This window comes from Vulpes vulpes, chromosome 5, assembly GCF_048418805.1.
Source record: "Vulpes vulpes isolate BD-2025 chromosome 5, VulVul3, whole genome shotgun sequence".
NCBI classification, from domain to species: Eukaryota; Metazoa; Chordata; class Mammalia; order Carnivora; family Canidae; genus Vulpes; species Vulpes vulpes.
This window is the reverse complement of record NC_132784.1, coordinates 8975486-8997606: the sequence shown is the minus strand read 5'-3', so window position 1 is coordinate 8997606 and position 22121 is coordinate 8975486. Positions and strand designations below refer to the sequence as shown.

General features: G+C 48.8%; 1 protein-coding gene across 1 annotated transcript in view; it reads right to left on the bottom strand.

Moving 5' to 3' along the window:
* Positions 1–22121, bottom strand: part of TFCP2L1 (transcription factor CP2 like 1) — a 60440-nt gene that overhangs the window by 19149 nt on the left and 19170 nt on the right. Inside the window, exons 4-9 of the mRNA XM_072757538.1 lie at positions 9765–9841; positions 9118–9223; positions 8327–8433; positions 7088–7240; positions 3702–3812; positions 469–560 (exon numbers count right to left, since the gene is read on the bottom strand). Coding sequence (XP_072613639.1) covers positions 469–560; positions 3702–3812; positions 7088–7240; positions 8327–8433; positions 9118–9223; positions 9765–9841 — 646 coding nt within the window. The remainder of the gene's footprint in view (positions 1–468; positions 561–3701; positions 3813–7087; positions 7241–8326; positions 8434–9117; positions 9224–9764; positions 9842–22121) is intronic.

The window sequence follows — 22121 nt, the reverse complement described above, 5'->3', positions numbered from 1 at the left end:
GCCCATCATGCATCTGCAGAGCTGGGTGACCAAGTGTGAGGCTGCTCCTTGTTACAAGCCCTGAACCCTAGAGCAGGGAGCATCCAGAGCTGTCCTATGCTACCCAAAGAATGTGCACAGGGACCACAGAAAGAGCCAGGATGGCCCCTCACAGCCACTGGAGCCCCCTAAACAGCTGCCTCCTTAGGCCCCATCTGCCTAGGAGGCCATTCTTCCCTGAAGGGCAACCTGCAGGCCAACCTGCTTCTGCGGGTAGCCGGGGTGGGAAGGTGGGTTCTGGGCTGCTGCCCCAGCAGATGATGTTTACAGAAGCACATCCGAGCACAGAAAGCTGTGCAAATATTACAAGTGCCACCCCGAAGCCCAAACCGATGCCAGTGCACCAAAGAGAGGAAGACACAAAGACCAAGAAAGGAGACTACACCCATCATCACTCCGGGGCTCTCAAGGGAAAGAGGACAGACATACCCTTCACCAAGGCCGAAGCTATTTGGAGAGCCGTTGTAGCTTGGAGATGGGGCGCTGTTCACCTGGTAGGCCATGTCAGGCCACGGGGAGCACTGTGGAAAGAGCACAGGACGGTAGTGACTCGAGGGCCATGGTGGTCAGGAACAACTCAGGCCACAGAGCTGCAGACCCAGCTCCTATCCCTCCCATGCCAGCATCGATCAAGGCCAGCACGGGAAGCCCCTGACCCCTCAACACTTAGTCCACATCCTCCCAGGGCCCATGTGAGCCAGCGAAGCATGGGTACTAGGGCCATGCCCAAGAAACTGAGCGCGGCAGAGAAGACCTAAAATTCAGTCATTCCCAGAGCAAGCAAAGGCAGGCATGTGTCTCTGTGGGCTTCCTAGGTGTTGAGCCAACGAGGGAAAGAAACATCGTCAGTCATCTGGGTCCCTAAGAAAAGAGAACTAACAAAACAGGCCAACTGCCCAGAGGCAGGTTTTACCAGGTGTAGACAAGTGCGTGTACAAGCATGAAGGAGGGAGCACTGGACACAGATAACTTCCAAACAAAAATCATCCGTGAGGTTCAGTAGTGGGGTGCCCGTGTGGCTCGGTGACTTAAGCGTCCAACTTGTGGTTTTGGCTCAGGTCGTGATCTCAGGATCGTGAGATCGAGCCTTGCATCAGGCTCCACGCTCAGCGGGGAGTATGCTTATCCCTCTCCCTCTGCTTGTCCCCCTGCTCTCTCTCTTTCTCTCTCCCCCTAAAATGAATAAATAAATATAAATCTAAAACAAAAAAGTTCAGTACTAAAACCTGCACTACTTGAAACATTCCAGGAGCAGCCAGCCCTCTCAGGCATCAGTCGATGCGTGTTTACTATACATCAGCCGTCCTGCGAGGAGCTAAGGGATACACAAAAAACACAGAGGATGTGATCCTTGACCTCAAGGAACTTCTTGAGCAGAAGCCAAGGATGAACATAGGAGAGAATCGCCCAAAGAAAGCAAAGACGTACAGGTTTTGCCTGTTGGGGAAGCCAGGGGACAAAGTATTCATTTCTCCCCTTCCCTGTGATGACACCTCTTTGGAGAGGGCCAATTCGAAGCATTCCTGAAGATTTACTATCACCCACAGAACCACAGGTTGGTAAATATTTAACTCAGTTGTGCATGTGGGCTGGAATTTCTTGGTGGTAAATCCGGGAGCTGAGGAGGAAGAGCTGACAGTCACCTTACAAGGTCATGGGCCAGGCAGGGGTTTTGACCAACTGTACCACGCTCTGACAAGGGCGTGGACGGACGCTGTCTGAAGCACCCCCGGACCTCTCCTCCACCAGGGGGAAGACAGAAGAGAGTCAGGAGCAGAGAGGCTGAGGCTCGGCCTGGAAGGTAAAGGTGTCCGTAGGCAGAGGGCAGTGGGAGCGTGGAGGGCACCCTGGAGGGCCCGCACGCGAGGGGACTGGGGCCTGGGGAAAACTAACTGGCCTGAGCTCTGATTCATAAATGCAGGTCCTCGCACTGCTTTGCTGCTGAGAGTCAGACAGGCTCTTCCTGCACCAGGGCTCTCTGGTCACTATTATCCTGTGTCAGATAAAACACTGGTAACATGTCTATGCCGCAGCAAAGTTACCTTCCATACTGTATCTTGTTGCAAATACCTTTCTGCATATGGCTTCTCTCTCTCTCTCTCTCTCTCTCTCACACACACACACACACACACACACACACACACACACCAGCCAGGACCGGCCACTATTCTCTTAGATGCTCTGTGCCCTGGGCCTCACCCTTAACACAGCCTTAACTCTACCACAGCTGGGGCTGGGCCTCCTGCATCTGTGGAGGGCCTTCTGAGCAAGTCAAATTATTCAATGAACACCCACTAGCTGGGCTGATTGCAGAACACAATGGGGAACAGTTGCTTAAAAAATACAACAGAAGAGGGATCCCTGGGTGGCGCAGCGGTTTGGCACCTGCCTTTGGCCCAGGGCGCGATCCTGGAGACCCGGGATCGAATCCCACATCGGGCTCCCGGTGCATGGAGCCTGCTTCTCCCTCTGCCTGTGTCTCTGCCTCTCTCTCTCTCTCTGTGACTATCATAAATAAATAAAAAAATTAAAAAAAAAAATACAACAGAAGAGCGCCTGGGTGGCTCAGTGGTTGTGTCTGCCTTTGGCTCAAGTCGTGATCCCAGGGTCCTGGGACTGAGTCCCATGTTGGGCTCCCTGCATGGAGCCTGCTTCTCCCTCTGCTGAGGTCTCTGCCTCTCTCTGTCTCTCATAAATAAATAAAATTGTAAAAAAGAAAAAAAAAAACCACAACAGACCCCAGTAAGATGTGGCACCAGCAGTGACCAGTGACAGGGGGAAGAAGAGCCTGTGACAGTGAGGGTCTCAGAAGTACGCTGGACACAAGGAGGTCTAGAGCAGGTGCTGTCAGTGTCCAGGTTAGGAGGAGACGCGTTCCAGTCTCTACTCAAACAACAAAGCGGCAAGTAGTCAACACCCCCGGCCTGTAAGCCTGCTCTGAGGATGAAGCCTGCAGAGCTTTCTACCATATGCAGAACTTCACATGCACAGGGTCATTCCCTGCACCATGTGTGAAACGGCAAGAGCCCCGAGAGCACCAAATGTCCACCAGCAGGCCATCTATCTATACAACGAAGACCACGCCTCTGGGTAAAGAACTAGAAAGCTTTTTATGAACAGATGGAGAACAGACTCCAAGACAGGCTATTAAATAAAGCAATCAAGTTACAGAACAGTACGTCTATGTACACTGCTGGTATAAAAAAAGTGGGCGTGGGGCAAACATGTATGAATTGGCTTCATCGGCAGAGAAAGCTAGGCCAGATACATGGGGACCCAAGAGATGCCAGCTGCCCTGCGAAGAGACAGCTTGAGGCTAGGACAGTTTTGGGAGAGGCATTTTCTAGTGTAGATACACTCTCTTCTACCTTTTGAATTTTGGACTTTTATTTTTAAAAAAAAAAAAAAAATCACCTGATTCTGGAAAGTACAAATGGCAGCACAGACCTGGAAGATATTTCTGAATCACCTTCCTGGCCTCCTGGCCTTATCATGTGAACACAGCTCCGGACCCAGGGATCTGCCACAATTTTATAGGCACTTTCCAAAGCAGCATTCACCCAAGGTGGGCAATTTCCCAAGAACCTAAACCAAGAGCACGCGGTCATCCTGCTCCGGGCAGAAGGCCCCAGGAGGCGCACCCCGGCACCAGGCCGGCTCACCTCTGTGAGAATGGTGGTCTCGTAGGATGGCTGGTACTTCTCTTTTTCTTGGGCAGTTCTTTTCTCCATCTTTTCCCGGTCGGTCTTCTGTTTCCGGTCAGCTCCCTTTGGCTACAAGAACAGAGCACAGGGGTTCCGATTAGTCCAAAGTGGGCAGAGGCAGCTATCAGAGGAAGACCCAGGACTTAGAGACAGGTCCCAAGACTTGCACTCTCCCCAGGCCCCAGGAGTCCAGGCAGGATCTCCGGGCAGGTCGGCATCTCTCTCACCTCCCAGGCGTTAAGCACATGATCCTCCTCCTGGAGCCCCTCCCCTTCCTCACCTGAGGGAACTCACAGCCTGCTACGGGGTCCTGCCACTCAGTTACTCAGGGGAAAATGCTTGGAAACAATCTTTACCACAGACAAAACCCTTGGCTGCCACAGCAAATCCCAGTGTGTTCCTTGGGTTACGGGTGGAGGGCAAAAGAAAGTGGAAGAAGTCAAAGCTGCTGCTGGGAGTTTGGGAGTCTGGTCTGCACCCGCATGCTGGGAAATCCTGGATGTGTCACAAAGGCCTCCTGACCTCCCAACTCCCAGGATTATCTGCAGCTCCCTGTTTGCACGCCCCATACAGGGTAAGACCTCCAACCTCACAGAGCCTATCCTGGGCGCCCAGCAAACGTGAACAACTTGCAGAGGGGCCCAGGTCTCACAGGCACTACCATTTCTTTCATTTATAGGTATGGAAACTGAGGCACAAGTGACTTGTCAAGAATGGAGAGAAACCTGCTCTGGTTGCTTGGGGCCTTGGGGAAAAAAAACAAAAAACAAAAAACTCGAAGTAGAACCAAGTACTGACCAGGCAAAGAATCCAAAAGAGAATGCCCAGGGATGTACCGCCACCAGGCTGGCCATGGTGGCCCTGCTCATGCGGATACTCTGGACATCCTGTGACTATCACCTGTGAGTTCACAGCCTGGTTGGTGGCTTCAGACATTAAGACTCCAAGCAGCCCCAGAGCCCAGAACTGAACGGTCTCAGCGCACATGCAGCGGACTGTGCACGGTGCGCAGATAGTGAAAACCACCTGCCCTCAAGCTCAGTGTCACCTTCAGGGACTTTCATCCCAGTATGCACCTTCTTCAGGCCACACAACTTTTGGTTTCCAGATCAAGGGCACTTTAGGAAACGGCCCCCAGGGTGATGTGATACCCACATTTGATGGAGGCGGGTTTGCAGGGGGTCCTCTGGGGACAGGAACGACATATCCAGTGTCCAGAGAAAGAGCCAGGCACAGTATCCATACCCCCATCACCTGCCTCCCAGCCCTAACAAGAGGCTCTTCCTCCCCTTCCAGAAGCCACGAGGCAAGCCTGCATATGGGGAAGGCACTCGGCCTGGTGAGGCCTGCGGAGAGCTGGCTGGTCAGAGAGGGGTCTTGCCTGTCCTGTCAGAGGCCCCGACACCCCCATAGAGCCCCAGGGCCTGGCTCCAACCAGTGGGAGGCTTCTAGTGACGGGGGTGACTGGGGGAAAAATGACAGCCAGGTTAGCCAGACTCCACCCGGAGCTTGCGCACACCTGCTTGAACTGCCTCTGTGACAGGGCTGGGTGCGTGGGGTGCCCACACCTCCTCAGGCATTCGAGAAGCCAGTTTCAGGTGACAGGGGCCCCTGCGCCCCTGCAGGAGATGCCAAAGCCTTCCTTGGGTCCCTCAGACAAGGCAGCTTCCAGACCAACCCCTCAGTGATAGCTAGTGTACGGTCCAGGAGCCTGGAGAGCAGAGTCCTCACCCCTGAGCTTCTTCCTCGAGGTGTAGAAAGGGGAGCTGGCAGGGGGTCCTGGGAAAGCCAAGGCACTCTGCGGGGCGGGGCAGGGGGCGTCATACAGACACTATCCCTCCCTCCTGCTGCCTGTCTGCATCTGAGCCCCAGACATCCACAGGGTGCCACTGGACCCGAGGACCACAGATGTGGTCTGTATATGATGAGGACAGAGGTGTGGCCAGGACCAGGCAAAGATATCCGGCCACACAGCTGTGGGGCTGCCCACGGGAAATCAGACCCACGAGACCCTGTAGCAGGCAGCACCTAAGACCACAGGCCACGGCGCCCGCTGCACAGGGGCTCCTCAAACATGGCCACATCCTAATCCCCAGAACCCGAGGTTGTCACTTCACAAGGCAAAGGAAGTAAAGCTGCAGGTGGAATCAGGATTGCTAGCAGTGTGATGTGGAAACAGGAAGATTATCCTGAGTCATCCCAGGGGTCCAGCACGATCACAGGGTCCGTAAAAGTTGACAAGGGAGGGAGGAGAGGAGGCTGGAGCGGTGTGACCAGAGAAGAGCCCAGCCACTCTTGCTAGCTCCTAGGACAAGTGGATGTGGCCTGAGGAATGCAGAGGCCTCTAGAAGGCAGCAAAGGGAAGGAGAGGGAGCCTCCAGAAAAGAATGCAGCCCTCCTCCTCAACACTTGACTTTAGTCCAGTGAGACCATCAGACTTCTGACCCCGGGGCCTGAAAGGTAGTAAGTGCATGTGGTTTGAAGCCACTAAACGTGTAGCCATTCATTACAGCAGCAACAGGAAACCAATATCCCAGGTTGGATTTCAAGGCATCGCCGTCCTGAAGCAGGTTTCCGAGGGTGCTGGCGCTCTAGCACGAAAGACAATCGCGTGCTCCCGCCACAACCAGTACCTTCCCACCTAGGGCAGCATCACTAACTGAGCCGGGGCCCGCCCCCTCCCTCACCCTAGTGGATGCCACAGGCTCTGCTGCGACCCTGCAACTCCGCAGGCCATGCAGGACCCTGAGTTGCATCATTGGCCACCAATATCTTTCAGAGGTATGGGTCCAGACAGAGGAAAGTAGTTAATAGGCAGGGGGTGGGCAAGGAAGGAAAAGAGAGGCGGTTCCTCCAAACATGTTTCTTTCTCCAACAGGAGGTTACTGCAGAGGGAGATAGGGCCTTGGGCCCTCCATGGGAACGTCTGTGGCCAGGCCTCCTGCACGGGACGGGGTGTCCTGACTTGATTTTTAAGGAGAATCAAACCGGCAACTACAGAATCTGTGGCCAACTACAAGTGCTAGGGAAGATAAGGAAAACCTGAAAACGTGCAAATCCAGACAGTCTTACAAGGCAGAGCTGGGCACAGCCATCTGTGATGACGGAGGACAGAAGGTGCCCCACACCAAAGGACACCCGAAGCGGGCAGGCCCGTCACGCCAGGGCGCGTGGCTCATGCTCCTCAGGGGTCCAGGTAGAAGCCCCAGGCCAACAGGACACCCAGCTCCCTGCCGGGCCTCCAGCAGGAATCCCAAAGGTCAATGCACTGCTGTCACCGTCCAGCACAGGCAGGGACCCGTGGGTTCGGCGGCCACAGGTGGAACGTGGCAAGGACGTCCTACCTTAAACACCTTGATCTGGCAGCTGGCCGAGTGCAAGTGTTCTGTGTACTCCCCATTCTCATTCTGCTTAAATGTATCGATCTGCACTCGGAAAGGCACTCCCTTCTCACCCCCGTGCTTCCTGGGGGTGAACTCCGTGCTGATGCAGTGCACCTGGAAGGGGAAATGTGGGCCGGAGCCAAGGAGAGGAGTGGGGACAGGCCCTGGACTCCCCAAGGGTCCCTCGCCAAATGGAGGTTTCCATCCCGCACCATCAGGTCCACAGCTGCCTTGGCCTCCCCACTCCCCACGCACACTCCACCAGGGTGATGGCCTCTCTGTCCCCTCCACCCTCCCCTATTATAAAGGGTAAGCCCTCTCCCCTTTGTCCCTCAACCTCAGAGGCCCTGCCTGACCAGCTACGTCCTCGCCATCGCTCAGGCCCACGGACCCTCACTCCCTCCTCTCCCCTGGCAGATCCCACAGACTGCACAGCAGGGATCCCCGCCTGGTGCGTGTCCGAGTTACTCGGGCCAGGCCAGGAGCAGGAGCAGAAAGTTGGAGCCATTTCTATGTTTCTAAGTAAGCACGTGCTACAGAAAAAGGCACTGGGTAACATATTTATTATCAGAATACTATAAATACTCCAATAATATATATTATTGTGTTAATACAGTAGTATTATAATAACTTTAAAGTACAGTAAGAATATTATAATCATGTTAAAAAAAAATCACTAACTTTTACTGAGCAATTACTATGGACCAGGCACTGCAATAATGACTTTATGTTCATTATCTGATTTATAAGACAAGTGAAAAAACTAAGAGGTTCAGAAAGGGACACAGAGAGAGAACGAGAGAGTGCGTGTCAGCCCAGAAGCACGGCGGCCCCGCCAGGCTCCTGGACCCATGCCAGGTGCTTGATCATGAAACAATTAATTTAATCATAGAAACTATCATGGAAAAAAAATTTATTACCTATTATATACGCGAGGGCATACTTATTTTGTGCAAGCCTACATATTGTTAAGCAAAACCCACACAGTATTCTACAACATGCCACGTCCTTTCCTAGCTCTGGGGACCAACTAGCTCCACGACTGAGCCACACTCCTGTAGCCTCCTCCCCTCAACGTACATCCCCGCAACATAGAACAGGAGCCCGTTGGGGCCCTGCAGGTGGACTGTTTTGAGGAACGACATGCATGCAGGCCCCAAAACTCTGGCTTCCCCCGAGAACACCCTCCCTCCCACTTACCTGAATGAATGCAGAGGCTCTCTTTGAAGGGTCCCACAAAAATTCGACTGCATTCAGCTGTGTCGGGCTGGCCCTGGGGTCCAAGATACCAACAGACAGTGGAATATCTGCACACACATACACATACACAAAAGTGCAATTGTCAGCCACTCCCAGAGGCTTAGGGAAGGACTCTCATTACAGGTCCAAATTCCTTAACCACAATTTGAAATGCCGAAAGTTCTGAAAACTAAGTTTTGCATAACTCATTTGGCAGAAAGCCCAACGTGAACTGCCACAAAGCTATTCGGAGTTCTTTGTCCCATTTTCGGTGAACGGACATTTTACCCTGCTGCAGAAATATTAGTGTACTGGATGGCCTGCCAGAGGCATTACCTGGAGCTAGGGAACGACACACCCTGTTGCCATTCTAAAACTTCTAAATTCCAAGACACACCTGGCTCCCAGAGTTACAGGTAAAAGACTATGGATCAGCGCCTAAGACCTCAAAACTCAATTTCTGTTGCCCATCGCCGTGATGCCCATGCTTCCCTTCGTCACAGATCAGAATCCTTTAGGGCAGGGCCTTCTGCAATGCTTTCCCTGCAATCCCTGATGGCAGAGCTCTGAGTTAGAAATCCCTAAGGGCAGGCCTGGTGCCAGCTCGCACAGTGTTTTACCTAAGGCAAGGGTACACACTAAAGTGTCCTAGCTAGGCATGCATCCGACAGCATCCAAGAAGAACCCCAATGTTCTTGGGGTTCCCAATGAACTTGGAGTGCCTTGGACCTCACGTGGCCCAGCAGACTCACCAATGTCCAGGATTCGGTCCCCGGGCCGGCTCCACCGCCATCCCTCCAGCTGCTGGTGCTCTGTGTACTGCAGTCGGCGGTCGTGGAAAACCACCCGGATGATGCTCTAGGGAGGAGAAGCCAGTAGGAGACTAAGTGTGGGGCTGACAAGGACCCAAGAGAACTTCCCACCGGGGCAAATCTCCCACCTTTCAAGACTAAGACCTCTCCTGCCAGAGCCTTCCTTCCCAGCTCTCAAGCTCTGCATGCTTCTCCCCCCTCAGAACCCCAATCATAGGACAGCGAGAATGAGGACTATCCCCCTTTTCCAGAATTACTAAGTGCTTTACATACACAGCTAACCTATATATCTTTTTGTGCCAATGAGCCAAGTGAAATCTCAGGAAGATTCAGTAAGTGCCAAAGCCAGGCTCACCCCTGAGTTCATCCAGCCCAGAGCCCACTCCATCAGCCCACGCCCCTCCAGCTCTTAGCACTGCCAGCTTGCCCTCAACCGCCTGGACAACATGCTCCAGGGACCAGGAACCCCTCCCACTCCAGGGCTCTCCCCTAACTGTCCAGGCACTCCTGACCCCCACCACCAGCAAGCCCAGACCCCTCAGACCCCCAAGACCTCCTGGGGAGGGAGGGCGGCCCCACAGCCTTGCCTTGACATATTTTGTGTTCAGATCTTGAAAGTCTCCCAACTTCCGATTCTCCAGCAGTCGGATTTCATAAGATTGGCCTAGAAGGGGGTTAACAGTACATTTTCCATTTCTGATGGGTTTCAAACCTGGAGTTCACCCAGAGGGAGGCCTTCTTGACCTCCTGAGTGACCACCCAAGCCTCACGGCCCCAGGGGACAGAGCAGTCAGTCCATGGCCAACTCAGATGGCTCTCTGGACTGCACACCCCCATTTGTCCCCCAAGCCTGGTTGCGCCTAAGACACCCTAGGTAGCATACCATGTGTCCCCCAAAACACAGCATCTCTACAGTTTTCAAAGAAAGAGAATTCAACAAAATGGAGTTAATGTTAAGAACAGAACTTCATGTTTTCTTATAAAGGCTGCCCCTGCCCCCCCCCCCCCCTCCCCGGGTCACTTGGATGGAGAACACAGCCACCCACTCAGATCCATGTTACAGTAAATAACTGACCATACCCTTCCCAAGAGCAGGTTAAAGGAACGAGTAAAAGCCTGTTAAACATTGTCTCTAATTGCAGAATGAAAAGCATTTTCCCAACTTAAAAGAATTTCATGTATTTAAGGGGTGTGGGGATTCTATTTGGTGACATATAACCAGCACAAGCTAGTCAAAGAATACGCATGGAGAAAAGACTCATCCTTAGTAACAGGGAGAACCCGAATCTATGAATTACAACCATGAACAACCTGGATGAAACTACATGTTTTATGAGGAAATAAAATACAGTCTGAATAAATAGGATACGCCATGTTCCTAGACAGGAAGACCACTTACTGAACGATGTCAGTTTTTCCCAAATTAAGTGTTAACCACAGCTCTAAAACGCCCGTACACATTTCACAACTTAATAAAGGATGTTTTACAAATTAAGAGAAAATGATTTAGTGGTGGTATTGGTAAATCTGATTGGCTGCTGGAAATTTTTTTTTAATTTTTAGGTAAGGATGGACTCACGAGAAGTAACAAAAATAGTACAAAGGGGTCCTGGATACTTGTCCCCCAGTGTCGCCAGTGGTGGCATCTGAGGCAAGTATGATACATCATTGAAACCAGGAGCCTAGGGATGCCTGGGTGGCTCAGTGGTTGAGCATCTACCTTTGGCATGGGTTGTGATCCTGAGGTCCGGAAATCAAGTCCTGCATTGGGCTCCTCGCAGGGAGCCTGCTTCTCCCTCTATGTCTCTGCCTCTCTTTCTCTCTCATGAATAAATAAATAAAATCTTAAAAAAAAAAAAAAAAAAGAAAAGGAAGGAAGGAAGGAAGGGAGGGAGGGAGGGAGGGAGGGAGGGACAAACGAATGAACCAGGAGCCTGACCATGGTTCAATGCAATTCAACTAAAAGTCTCACATAGATCTCCCTCGGTTTTGAGGTTTTACTCAACTCACAGCAAACAGCAAAACAAGTTATCACTGGACTAAAGTCAACTTTCTTAAGGTTTTATGTGAACATGAATCATACCAGACACTCAATAGAGAAGGATTTTCTGAAACTAAAATTGGGCAAAAGGGAAATCTACCTATACTAAAATCTCCCTCTCTCTCTCTCTCTATATATATATATACACATATATACACACACGTGTATTTATATGTATATGTATAGACACACACATATATATGAATGAAACTTAAATGCCAACAACAAATTAGGAACAGCACAAACCCAGTGGCAAGCAGTTTTAAAATAGCTAAAACAGCCATTAAAAAAAATACTAAGACCCCCTGTGGCAGGTAGAATGCTGCTCCCTCCCAGAGAAGATATATCCAGATCCTCATCTCCAGAACCTATGAATGTTACCTTGTATTTGGAAAAACAGTCTTTGCAGATGCAATTAAATTAAGGATACTGAGATAAGGAGATATTCCTGGATTATCTGGAGGTCCCTAAATCTAATGACAAGTGTCCTTGTAAGAGACACACAGAGAAGACAGAGAGAAGAGGAGGTAACGTGACCAGCAGAGATTGGAGGAACACAAGCCAAGGGACACCTGGAGCACCCAGAAGCTGGAAGATACAGAGAATGGATTCTCTCCTCAAGCTCCAAAAAGGACCACGGCCCTACCAGATTTCTGACTTCTAGCCTCAGGAACTATGGGAAAATAAACTTGTGGTGTTTCATGTTAAGCCAACATGTTTGTAGTAATTTGTTAAAGCAACCACAGGAAGCTAATATACTACTCCTTGCAATGAATAATAGAACCAAAGAACATGCAATTAAATCACTCATTCCAAATATCTACCAACAACTACTACGAAATGCCACATGAATCCTAGGGACTTGGAGATGAGCACAATGGACATAGGGCTGTGTCACAGAGCTCGTCCCCATGGCTCCCTCCAGGCCTGGAGATGAGGCTGACCACGCAGAGAAACACCCACTCGGCAAGCGCCCTTCTCAGCTTCAACCAGCCCCTGGGACAGGACCAGCAGACACAGCGATGCACCAAGCCCCCATCCCCCTCAGGACGATGTGCTGGGGGCCCTTCCCATCAGAGGGAGGAGGCACAAACCCCAAACTCTTGTCCTGCCCACTTGCCAGTTCAGGAGATGCGACTCATAGAAGGGTCTTGCTGACCTAACCAACACATCTAGCTTTCTGAAAAAGCCAGATTTTTACATACATTTCCGGGCTCCTGAGCCAACACTCCATTAACAGCAACATAAAATGGAACCTCACACACCCTAACTGGTTTTTCCAGTGTCCTCCACCTTCTCCAAAGAAAAAAACGTAGCCAGCTCTGGCATGAGGCCTGAGGCCCAAGTGGTCATCACCACAGGTTTACAGGCGCCCCAGGGCTCAATTAATACCGACCCTGGGCTCTGCAGGGCAGCCCCAGCTCATGCACACCGGAGGCCCCGCCTGCCCCATCCCAGGCTGAACACAGAGATTGGAATCCACGCTAGCGGGTCCCTAGGCCTGGGGCTACGGCCTCCTCCACCTGCTGCAGAGACCTGACTCATGTGCTTCCCCACCACCTCTCCCATCTCCAGTCCCTGTCCCTTCCTCCCATGCACACCCATTCTGGAGCCCCTCCCTCACACGCCTGCCTCGATGCCAACACCGGGGCCAGGCCGTCCTCCCCAAGCCCAGATCTCACACACAGTGCAGTGCCATCAGAAGGCCATGGTTCATGGTAACACACACTGAGGAGCAAGGTCACAAAAGGTCACAAAAGTGGAACCGACCCAGGGCACGGGGCACCTCTCTGTTTCATCAGCATCATTTTGGGACGTGGGTGGGAGCCACGGAAAGTGGGCTCTGTGAAGGCACAATGTGTGTCTCCTTTGCTCACCACTGCAGTGTGTAACGCACAGTAGGTACTCAGCAAGTGCTTAAATGTGCCTTCCTATTCTTTATACTGCTGTTCTCTGCTACAATTATAGGGTTTGCAAAACTAAGACACACTCTTGCCCTCAAAGGTAGGCAGTCTGGGGCATACCATACCACACAGGAGAAGCTCTTATATAAGGCAGAATTTGAAACACCTCCAGAAGAGACAACAAAGATCCAAAGTTGGGCAACACTCACAGAGAATGGGGAAGGGGGGGAGGGTGAAAAAAGGTCTGAATCAGGAGATAACATTTAAGACGGACTTTGAGGAGTGTGCAGGATTTCTATAGGGGAGGGGATGAATGAACGAGCAATCCCAAGCAAAACTGGGGCAAGGTGGTAGGAGGGGGGAGGCGTACCTCTGGGAAACAAGAACTAGCAGCTTCCATTCATTGGGTGCTTACCTAATGGCAAAGTCCTGCTCGGGTATTAACTCACCTGAAGCTCAGCGCAAGTCAACAGTTTGTGACAGGGGCAGCTGAGGATCCTGAGCCCCGCTGAGAAGAGGAGGTAGGGTCGGAGAGGTTACCTGACTTGGGCAAGCATGCACAACTAAGAAGCGGCAGAGCCAGGAGCAGAACCTAAATCTGTTTCCAGAACCTACCACATCCCACCTGGTGGGTGCTATTTGCTGGACAGAGGACATCTGTAGTTCTAAATGATACTCAAACTTCCCTCTTCTGGAAGGCATCAGATTCCACCTTGCACACTGACTAAAATTTACCTACAGTGTCTCATGGCATATAAACCATCCCCAACCCAAGTTAAGATGGGTTTTTCTCTTTCTTTCTTCTCTCTAGGATTAGCAATACAGATGATTCCTAGGAAGACCAAATCAACTTGATGGGCAATCCTGGATGTGGCATGTTAGCTCCGTTTCCTGATCTGTAAAATATGCTATCTCCCAGGGTGTCTGGGTGGCTTAGTTGGCTAACTGTCTGCCTTTGGCTCAGGTCATGATCCCAGGGTCCTGGGATCAAGCCCCACATCAGGAACCCTGCTCAGCAGGTATTCTGCTTCTCCTTCTCCCTCTATCCCACCCCCACTCATGCACACACGCTCTCTCACTCTCTCTCTCAAATAAATAAATACAACCTTTAAAAAAAAATCCTATAAAAAATATTCTGCTTCCCAAATTCTAAACAGTGATCTGGGAAGAAAAACAAGTACTACAGGAAATAACAGTAAAGCCTGTTCTAATTTCAGAATTGTAAAATGTGGCAAAAGAAGAAGTTGGCCCTAGAATCAAGCAAATAGGGTAATAAGTAACTATCATTTAGTTTCTGTACAGCTATATGCCAGGACATTGCCAAGCCCGTTATGTACACTATCTGATTTAGTCCTCTCAGGAGTCCTATGAGGAAAACTCATTATTACCCCCATTTTATAGATGAAGAAATTAAAATTATGATCCAGAGAGGTTAAGAATCTTGGTGAAGATCAAACCTGGGTCTGTGAGGCTCCAAAGACTGATCACTTAGCCAAACTACTCCATACAGTCTCCAATAGCCTCAAAAGTCCCTTCTGGTTCTAACATTTAAGGAGTTCCTCTATTATATTTCCTCCTGAATGTCTATATTTATCTTATTTTATGAGCCTCTCCCACATATTTAAGCCCTCTCCTTCCCTCAAGGCTCAAATCCCTAATCCCCTCTAACCTCAGTTCCCAGAACCAAGATGCACCTTCGAAGTCTGATGAACACGTAACCACACTGTGGCATAAGGCCTGATACTTGTTTTCCCATGATAAACTCGTCTCCCTGAAACACATAATCCTACTCCATTTAGAATACTCTGAAGACATAAGGTTATAGCACCTAAAACCATGTCATTTTCAGCATGCAAACAAATAGACTAAAAGAAAAGAACAAAGTACCCAGAAAAAGACTTTTAGATACTTGGAAACTTGATCTATGACCATGAGAGAAAACACAGACTTTCAGAGCATGTGTGTGATAACTGGTTATCAAAGATGGAAAAAATACTTCCCTACCTCACACCATATATAATAATTCTAGGGGAAAGAAAACCATAAAATAAAAGCAAAAACTTAGTATTTCTAAAGAAAATAGGAGACTCTTTCACGACTGTGGGGTAGAAAAGGATTTTTTTACGTAGACACAAATACACAAAGGAAAAACTGGGCTCCTTACGTTATATAGGAAAATGATGTTAAAATTTATATTGAGACATTTTTGAAAATGGCAGGGGTGGGGTGCCTGAATGCCTCAGTCGATTGAGCATACGACTCTTGGTTTCAGCTAAGGTCATGATCCCAGAGTCGTGAGATCAAGTCCTGCATCAGGCTCATGCTCAGCACAGAGCCTGCTTGTCCCTCTCTCCCTCTGTTCCGCACCCAACTCGTATGCTCTCTCCCTCAAATAAATAAATAAAATCTTAAAAAAAGAAAATGCCAAGTGTGCTATTAATAATTACACAGTCTGTATAAGTGGGGACTGACCTGGAAAACTGGGCCATAATGATCACCCGATGGAAAGAGAAAATGATCCGCACGTGAAAAAATGCTGATCTCTACAAGTATGCAGGATAATGCAAAGTAAGGGTAAGATACCATCTTACATCCATCAGAGGGGCAAAAATTATAGTCTGATAATATCAAGTGTTGATTACAATATAGAGAATGGGTACTCTGGGGCACTGCTGATAGATTATATTGATATAACCATTTTGGAGAAGTCTGGCAAAAAAACAAAAAAAGGTTTCATTAAGGATGTACAAACCCTTCAGTCAGGCATATCCTCAAGAAGCACTTGATGTATGTTAGGAAACAGACAAAAATTGCTCACTGTGGCATCACTCATTAAGGGGAAAAATTGTCAACAGCCTATATATCCAGCACTAGCAAAAGAGATACATTAAATCTTTCATTTGACTTAGAATGAGTGTCATTCTAACTGCACACAGCACTTAAAATGAGCACTCTAGAGACACACACCAACATAGAGAAATCTTCATAATATTAAGCAAAAAAGGTACAATGGTAAGGACGCCTGGCTGCTTCAGTCTAGAGCATGCTACTCTTGATCTCGGGGTTGTAAGCTCAAGCCCCATACTGGATATAGAGATCACTTAAAAATAAATAAATTTTTAAGAAAAGGTTAATGGTGACACATAAGAAACCTAATATAAAGTTTAAAGACAAAGAAAATGATGCTGTTAGTTTCTAGGGTTAACTATACAAGGAAGTAAAAAAAAAAATTAAGAATCTGAGTGGAGATTCAAACAAACGCCAACACCAACACAAGTGGTTTTGCTTCTGAGGAGGGAGGAAAGGCAATAGCTGTAGAGAGAGGTAAAATCAGAAGCAAATTTGGCAAGGCTGACACTGTGTTGGGCACATGAGTATTTGTTCTCTTATTCTCTGCAGTATTCAATCAATCTGAAATTAAAACATTTCTCTCTCTCTCACACACACACACACACAAAACATGACTGAGTGGAGGAAGAACACTTGGAGCCAGCTGTCATTTGCACTGCACTACAGCTGTGTGTTGGCTCCCCGCTCCCACCTCAGAGGGAGGATCCCTCGGACTCCATTACTCAATAGTCACCATGTACCCCCATGCCACCCACTTTGTGCCAGGGACATGCTGGGCGCAGGGCGTTCCAAGACACTAGCAGGGATAGCCTTCACCACACTCATTTACACACCACCCCACAACTTTGGCACTCAAATAAGCTGCCTGTAAGTGAGAAGCCTTTTTATTTAATCAACTCACTTTTTAAACTTAGTTTTTAAAAGTGTATAGCAGGGGCACCTGGTTAAGCATCTGCCTCCAGCTCGGGCCACAATCCCAAAATCCAGGGATCAAGCCCTACGTTGGGCTCCCTGCTCAGTGTGAAGTCTCCCTATCCCTCTGCCTCTCCCCACTGCTCGTGCTCCCTCTCTCTCTCTCAAATAAATAAATAAAGCCTTAAAAAAAAGTGTATACCATACCTGCATACAGAAAATGCTTATAAACAGTAACTGAAAAATTATAGAGATACGTACCTACCAGTGCTCTCCTGCATATTCCCAAAACTACCGTGGGAAGCTGATGAGCACCCAGGTTTAGTCTGGGCTGATAGCTGCACCCACCACTGACTCACCAGTAAATCACTCCATTTGTGAGCGTCAGTCTCCACATCTCCAAAATGTGGACAATCCTGGTGCTTGAGGCAGAGGGGCTGTTGGAGGATCGAAGGCACACCAGCAGAGAGTGGTCCACAGATGTTCGGCTGGATCTCAAAACTCCCAGTGGTGAGGACACTGGCACACAGTGGACCACACTGGTGCCTACTGGCCAGTGGTGGTCATTCTACAGCCTCCCCCAAAGCCTTCGGGGCAATTCCCTCCAACATCCCTGGCCACATCCTCTGTATTGGAGCTGTTAAAGGCGTTCTGAAGGGAAGGAGCCCAAGGGTCAGCAACTGTTGATGTAAACTAGCCCTCAGCAGGCGGCCACTAGGCCAACCCAGCCCGGAGCTGCTGAGCCACCAGGAGCAGCATGAGCCAGAGGAGGGGCAGTCACAAGCTCCACATCCACCTTCCCACCCTGACCAGCAGAACCCTGGTTACCCCGACCCTCCCATCTTGGCACTCCAGCCTTTAGTCCTCAGGGTATAGTGGGGACCCCTCAGCTGAGCTGGGACTCAGTTGGCAGCTGGGCCACATCCCAAAGAATGGTTTGGACCCTGCCAACAGGCCCTGATGCCATTCCCAAAGGTGTAGACTCCTCTCTAGGTCAACCTTAAGACTGTGCCCAGGCTCCGCCCCTCTGCCCTTCCTCACTTCCACCTCACACCTTGGTAGCAGAAAGGGAGGAAGGAGGGCAAGGATCATATGGCATATAGAAGAAATACTTCTTTTCCAAGGAGGATAGGTTTGGCACTTTACCTTGCACCCAGTCCAGACAAGTACTCAACAGACCTTTGTTTTTTCCCTCTTCCCTCACAAGCCCTAATATCTAACACCTTCTAGCCCAGACATCAGCCAACTTTCTCCCTAAATGGTCAGACAGTGACTATGTTCGGCCTTGTGGGCCATAAAATACCTGTCATAACTACCTGACTCTGTCACTGTAACAAGGAAGGAGCCATAAACATGTGAATGAATGGGTGTGGCTTTGTTCCAATAAAACTTTATTTATAGACATTGAAATCTGAATTTTTATATAAGGTTCACCCTTTCCCCTGACCTCTTCCTCCCTCTCTACTTCTTTTGATGCTTTGCAGCTTTGCCCTTGGCTTTCTTGCACGATGCCTTGGCTTTCTTGCACAATGCTTAAGTCAGAGCACCTCAACTGGACTGGAAGCTCTGAGGGACAGGACTGCTGCCGAACCAGAGGTTTGTGTACACACACATACCACCCCCTTGTACAGTACTGGCATGTGACAGGCTTGTAATTAATGATAGCAGAATTTGATATTAAATTCCCTAAAGCAAATAACAGAGCTAGAACTAGTCACCAAAGCAAGAAGGACATGATGAAATGCTCAGCCTCCCTAATGGTCAAAGAAATGCCAAGTGGCAATAACGCAATGCCAGTTTCAGCTATCAGTCTGGCAAAAACTTAACTGATTGCTAGCATCCCCAAAGGGCAAAATATGGGGCTGGATGTGGGAGATGTTACATCACAACCTACTAGATATTTTGACAATTACCCATCAATATTGAAGATACACACAGTCTATGATACAAATACCCCATAAAGAAGTTGCTGAATAATATGTACACAGATGATTTTGTACTTCTATTTTAAAATGTTCTACACATCCCCTTATATTTGTGAACCTAATATAATGTATCTAAAATTAGAACCTAATATAATACTAGAGAAGGACCTTCCCCTCGTAAATTATATACATCTTTAGTACTAACTTTGTTAAGACTAGGAATACATTACACATGAATTTGAGAAAAAACACAAAATAAAGAGTAGGGGATGTAACAGATGTCCACAGTGACAATGATTGGTATTTTTTCTTCTAGTGTCAGGCCACTACCAAAACCCAACCAGACAGGTGGGCATCTGGGGGAAAACAATCTTCGTCCAATAAACACAACACCAAACACATGCAGAAGAGGGCAGACATAGGAAGATCCCTTCAACCCAGCGTCTCTCTGGGAGACACCCCAAGAACCCACAGTATGATAAGACTGTGCACATTTTAGAGGTGAGGATACCAAGGCCCTGAGAGGTACTGATGTGCCCCAGGTGACACTGCAAGTTAATGGCAAAGACTCCGCAGCCTGTGGAGACAGGACAAGAGAAGGGAAGGAGGCTAGGGTCAGGTCAGAGGCACTGGAGTTAAGCTCAGACCCTCTCGTGTCCTGGCAAGTCCTGAACCTCTCTGCATCTCCCGCTCTACATCTGCAAAATATTCTTTTGCAGAATGGTTGTGAGATTAAATGAGGTAATGTACTTCCAGCCTGGCAGGTAGTAAGTACTCAACAAGTACCAGTCACAATTAGCACTTAAAACGAGTATTTTATGCTCTCAGGTACTCACCCTCATCCGTGCACTCACCACTGTACTCAGTGCTGCACAGATGGACTCCTCCGGCCTTCACAACAGCTCCGTACACCAGTGACCCAGCCACCCAAGGCCACTCAAGGTCACAAAGTCAAGAGGCAACCAAACTGGGACAGGTCCTGGGACGACTCGACCAGGGCTACCTGAGTCTCTTCTTGACTGTCTGGGGGAGAGAGGGTGGGGAGCACGGCTCTTGCGACCAGGGTGCTGCCCAGAGCAGGCCCAGCCCTGCTTGCCTCCCCCAGGCCATGCCTACCAGGTGCTCCTGCAGAGCCGCTCTGCCCAGGGAGCAGAACCCAGCACAGGGCCTCCTGCCCAGATCACAGTGTTCCCAAGAACAGAAGGCAATTGCCCAGGCCGGCCAAGATTTAAAGGTTGTTTACTTTCCAACAGTTACTGCTTTGGGTAATTAATGCCGCATAAAACATAATGGAGGCCATCATTACCCCAGAGACGGGAGCGCAGGACGCCAACAAGTGCTGCAATAATGGCAGGTGAAGGAAGCATAACAGTGCATGCCCTGTGTCCAGCATGCGGAGTTTGTCTTGTCACCTGCATGTGTGCAATATCATGCAAGTGTGTCGACACAGAGAACCCAACACAAGGCAGGCTTCTGCGGAAAGGCTGTGCCATCAATACATCCAAGCCTTGATCCTGATGACCTGTCGCCTGTGTGACCTTGAGCCCGGCACTTAACTTCCTCACAGTCACTTAAGTCAGGGACGAGGCACCAAGCCTGGTACACAATGGATCCCTTACATACATAAAGTAAGAGTGTGTGTGTGTGTACGAAAGTAAAGGTCTCCATGTCCTAGAAACTTTTTAGAGAAGGGATTATTACCAGGGCTGCAGTAGGGAAAATGCAAGATTCTCACCTTGTCTTCGGCATTTTGGGAGTGCCAAAAATGAGGACAGGCTCAGAGTAAGGACAGAGGTACGTCAAACAAAGCACCAGAGAACCCAATCTAAGGAGCCCCCTCTAGGCACAGCTAGAACAAACTGGACAAGAACAGAGGAACCACGATGTTGAATTTTAATGCCGAGAATAAATTAAATATCCACAAATCCATACTGATGTAATAAATAAGTGAATGTGTAAATCAGTGGTAAAAAATAAAAAGCTCCTTCTTACAATAGCATTCCAATTACTCAATGTAATTGAAAAGAGGGAAATAGAAAATCACCATTTAGTAAATGCTACAGTAAAAACGGGTGCAGAAATGATCAACTTGGATCATGGATGCTACACTATCGGGCAGAAGTTGAGGATAATTAAGACATTAGCATAGTCTCCAATTATCTCCCCCAAGATATTTATTAACTACAAAGGGGAAAAAATATCAACGTTGCAGTACAGAAACCTAGCAGACACCCCCAACTCATCAAGGTTACCACCACCAGCAATGAAACAAATCAGCATGGTAAGTCCAATACGATGCACTAGTCTGGGCACAATGTCACTTCTGTGACATTCTTGCCAAAAATGTAAAAACATCAATCTCGTTATTTAAAAACATCAGACAAACCAAAATTGAGGGCATTCTACCAAATAACTAAGCAGTGAACACTCTTTCAGTCTGAAGGTCATGCAAGACAAGAGAAGACCAAGGGACTGTAGCCAATTGCAGGGACTAAGGAGACAACAAAATGCCATGTGAGGGACACCTGGGTGGCTCAGTCATTTAAGTGACTCTTGATTTGGCTCCGGTGGTGATCTCAGGCTCATGAGATCGAGCCAGTGATGTTGGAACTTGTGCTTAGCAGGGAGTCTGCTTCTCTCCCTCTCCCCTGCCCTCCTCACCCCCATGCTCTCTCAAATTAATAAATAAATCTTTAAAAAAAAATGCCAGTGTGATCTGGCTTGCATCCTGAAGCAGAAGAGGGACTGCAATGGAGACACTGGTAAAATGCAAGTCTTAGTATAGATAAGAGCATCACCAATGTGAGCACCTGGTTTCAATCATTGTACCATGTTCATGTATGACGTTAATATTATGGGAAGCTGGGCAAAAGGTATATAAGAATCTTGGCACTACTTTTGATACTTTGTACTTCTTAATCCCCTTTGACATTTTAAGTCTAAAATTATTCTCTTCTCCCTTCCCAAAATGCTCCGGATGCCCAAGTTCCACTTAGAAATGTGTACAGTAGACCTAGGTGGGACCCAGGAATGGTCTTGCTCATAAGCACTGCCGGCTGATTCTAAACCAGAGGCCTCTGAGCCCCGGGACATTTGCTAAGCAATTTTTTAAACTGTCTGATATGCTCTCAGTACTGAGAATGGTATCTCTTTTTCCTATTTGGTTACTGTTGGTTCATAAGAAATTCACTAATTTTCGTATGTTGAGCTTATATCCAGCCACACTGCCAAACTGAATCGTTATCTATTCAAATGAACAATATGTAACCGCAGATTGTAAACCCATTTTGATTTAACTAGTAAATTTGACAG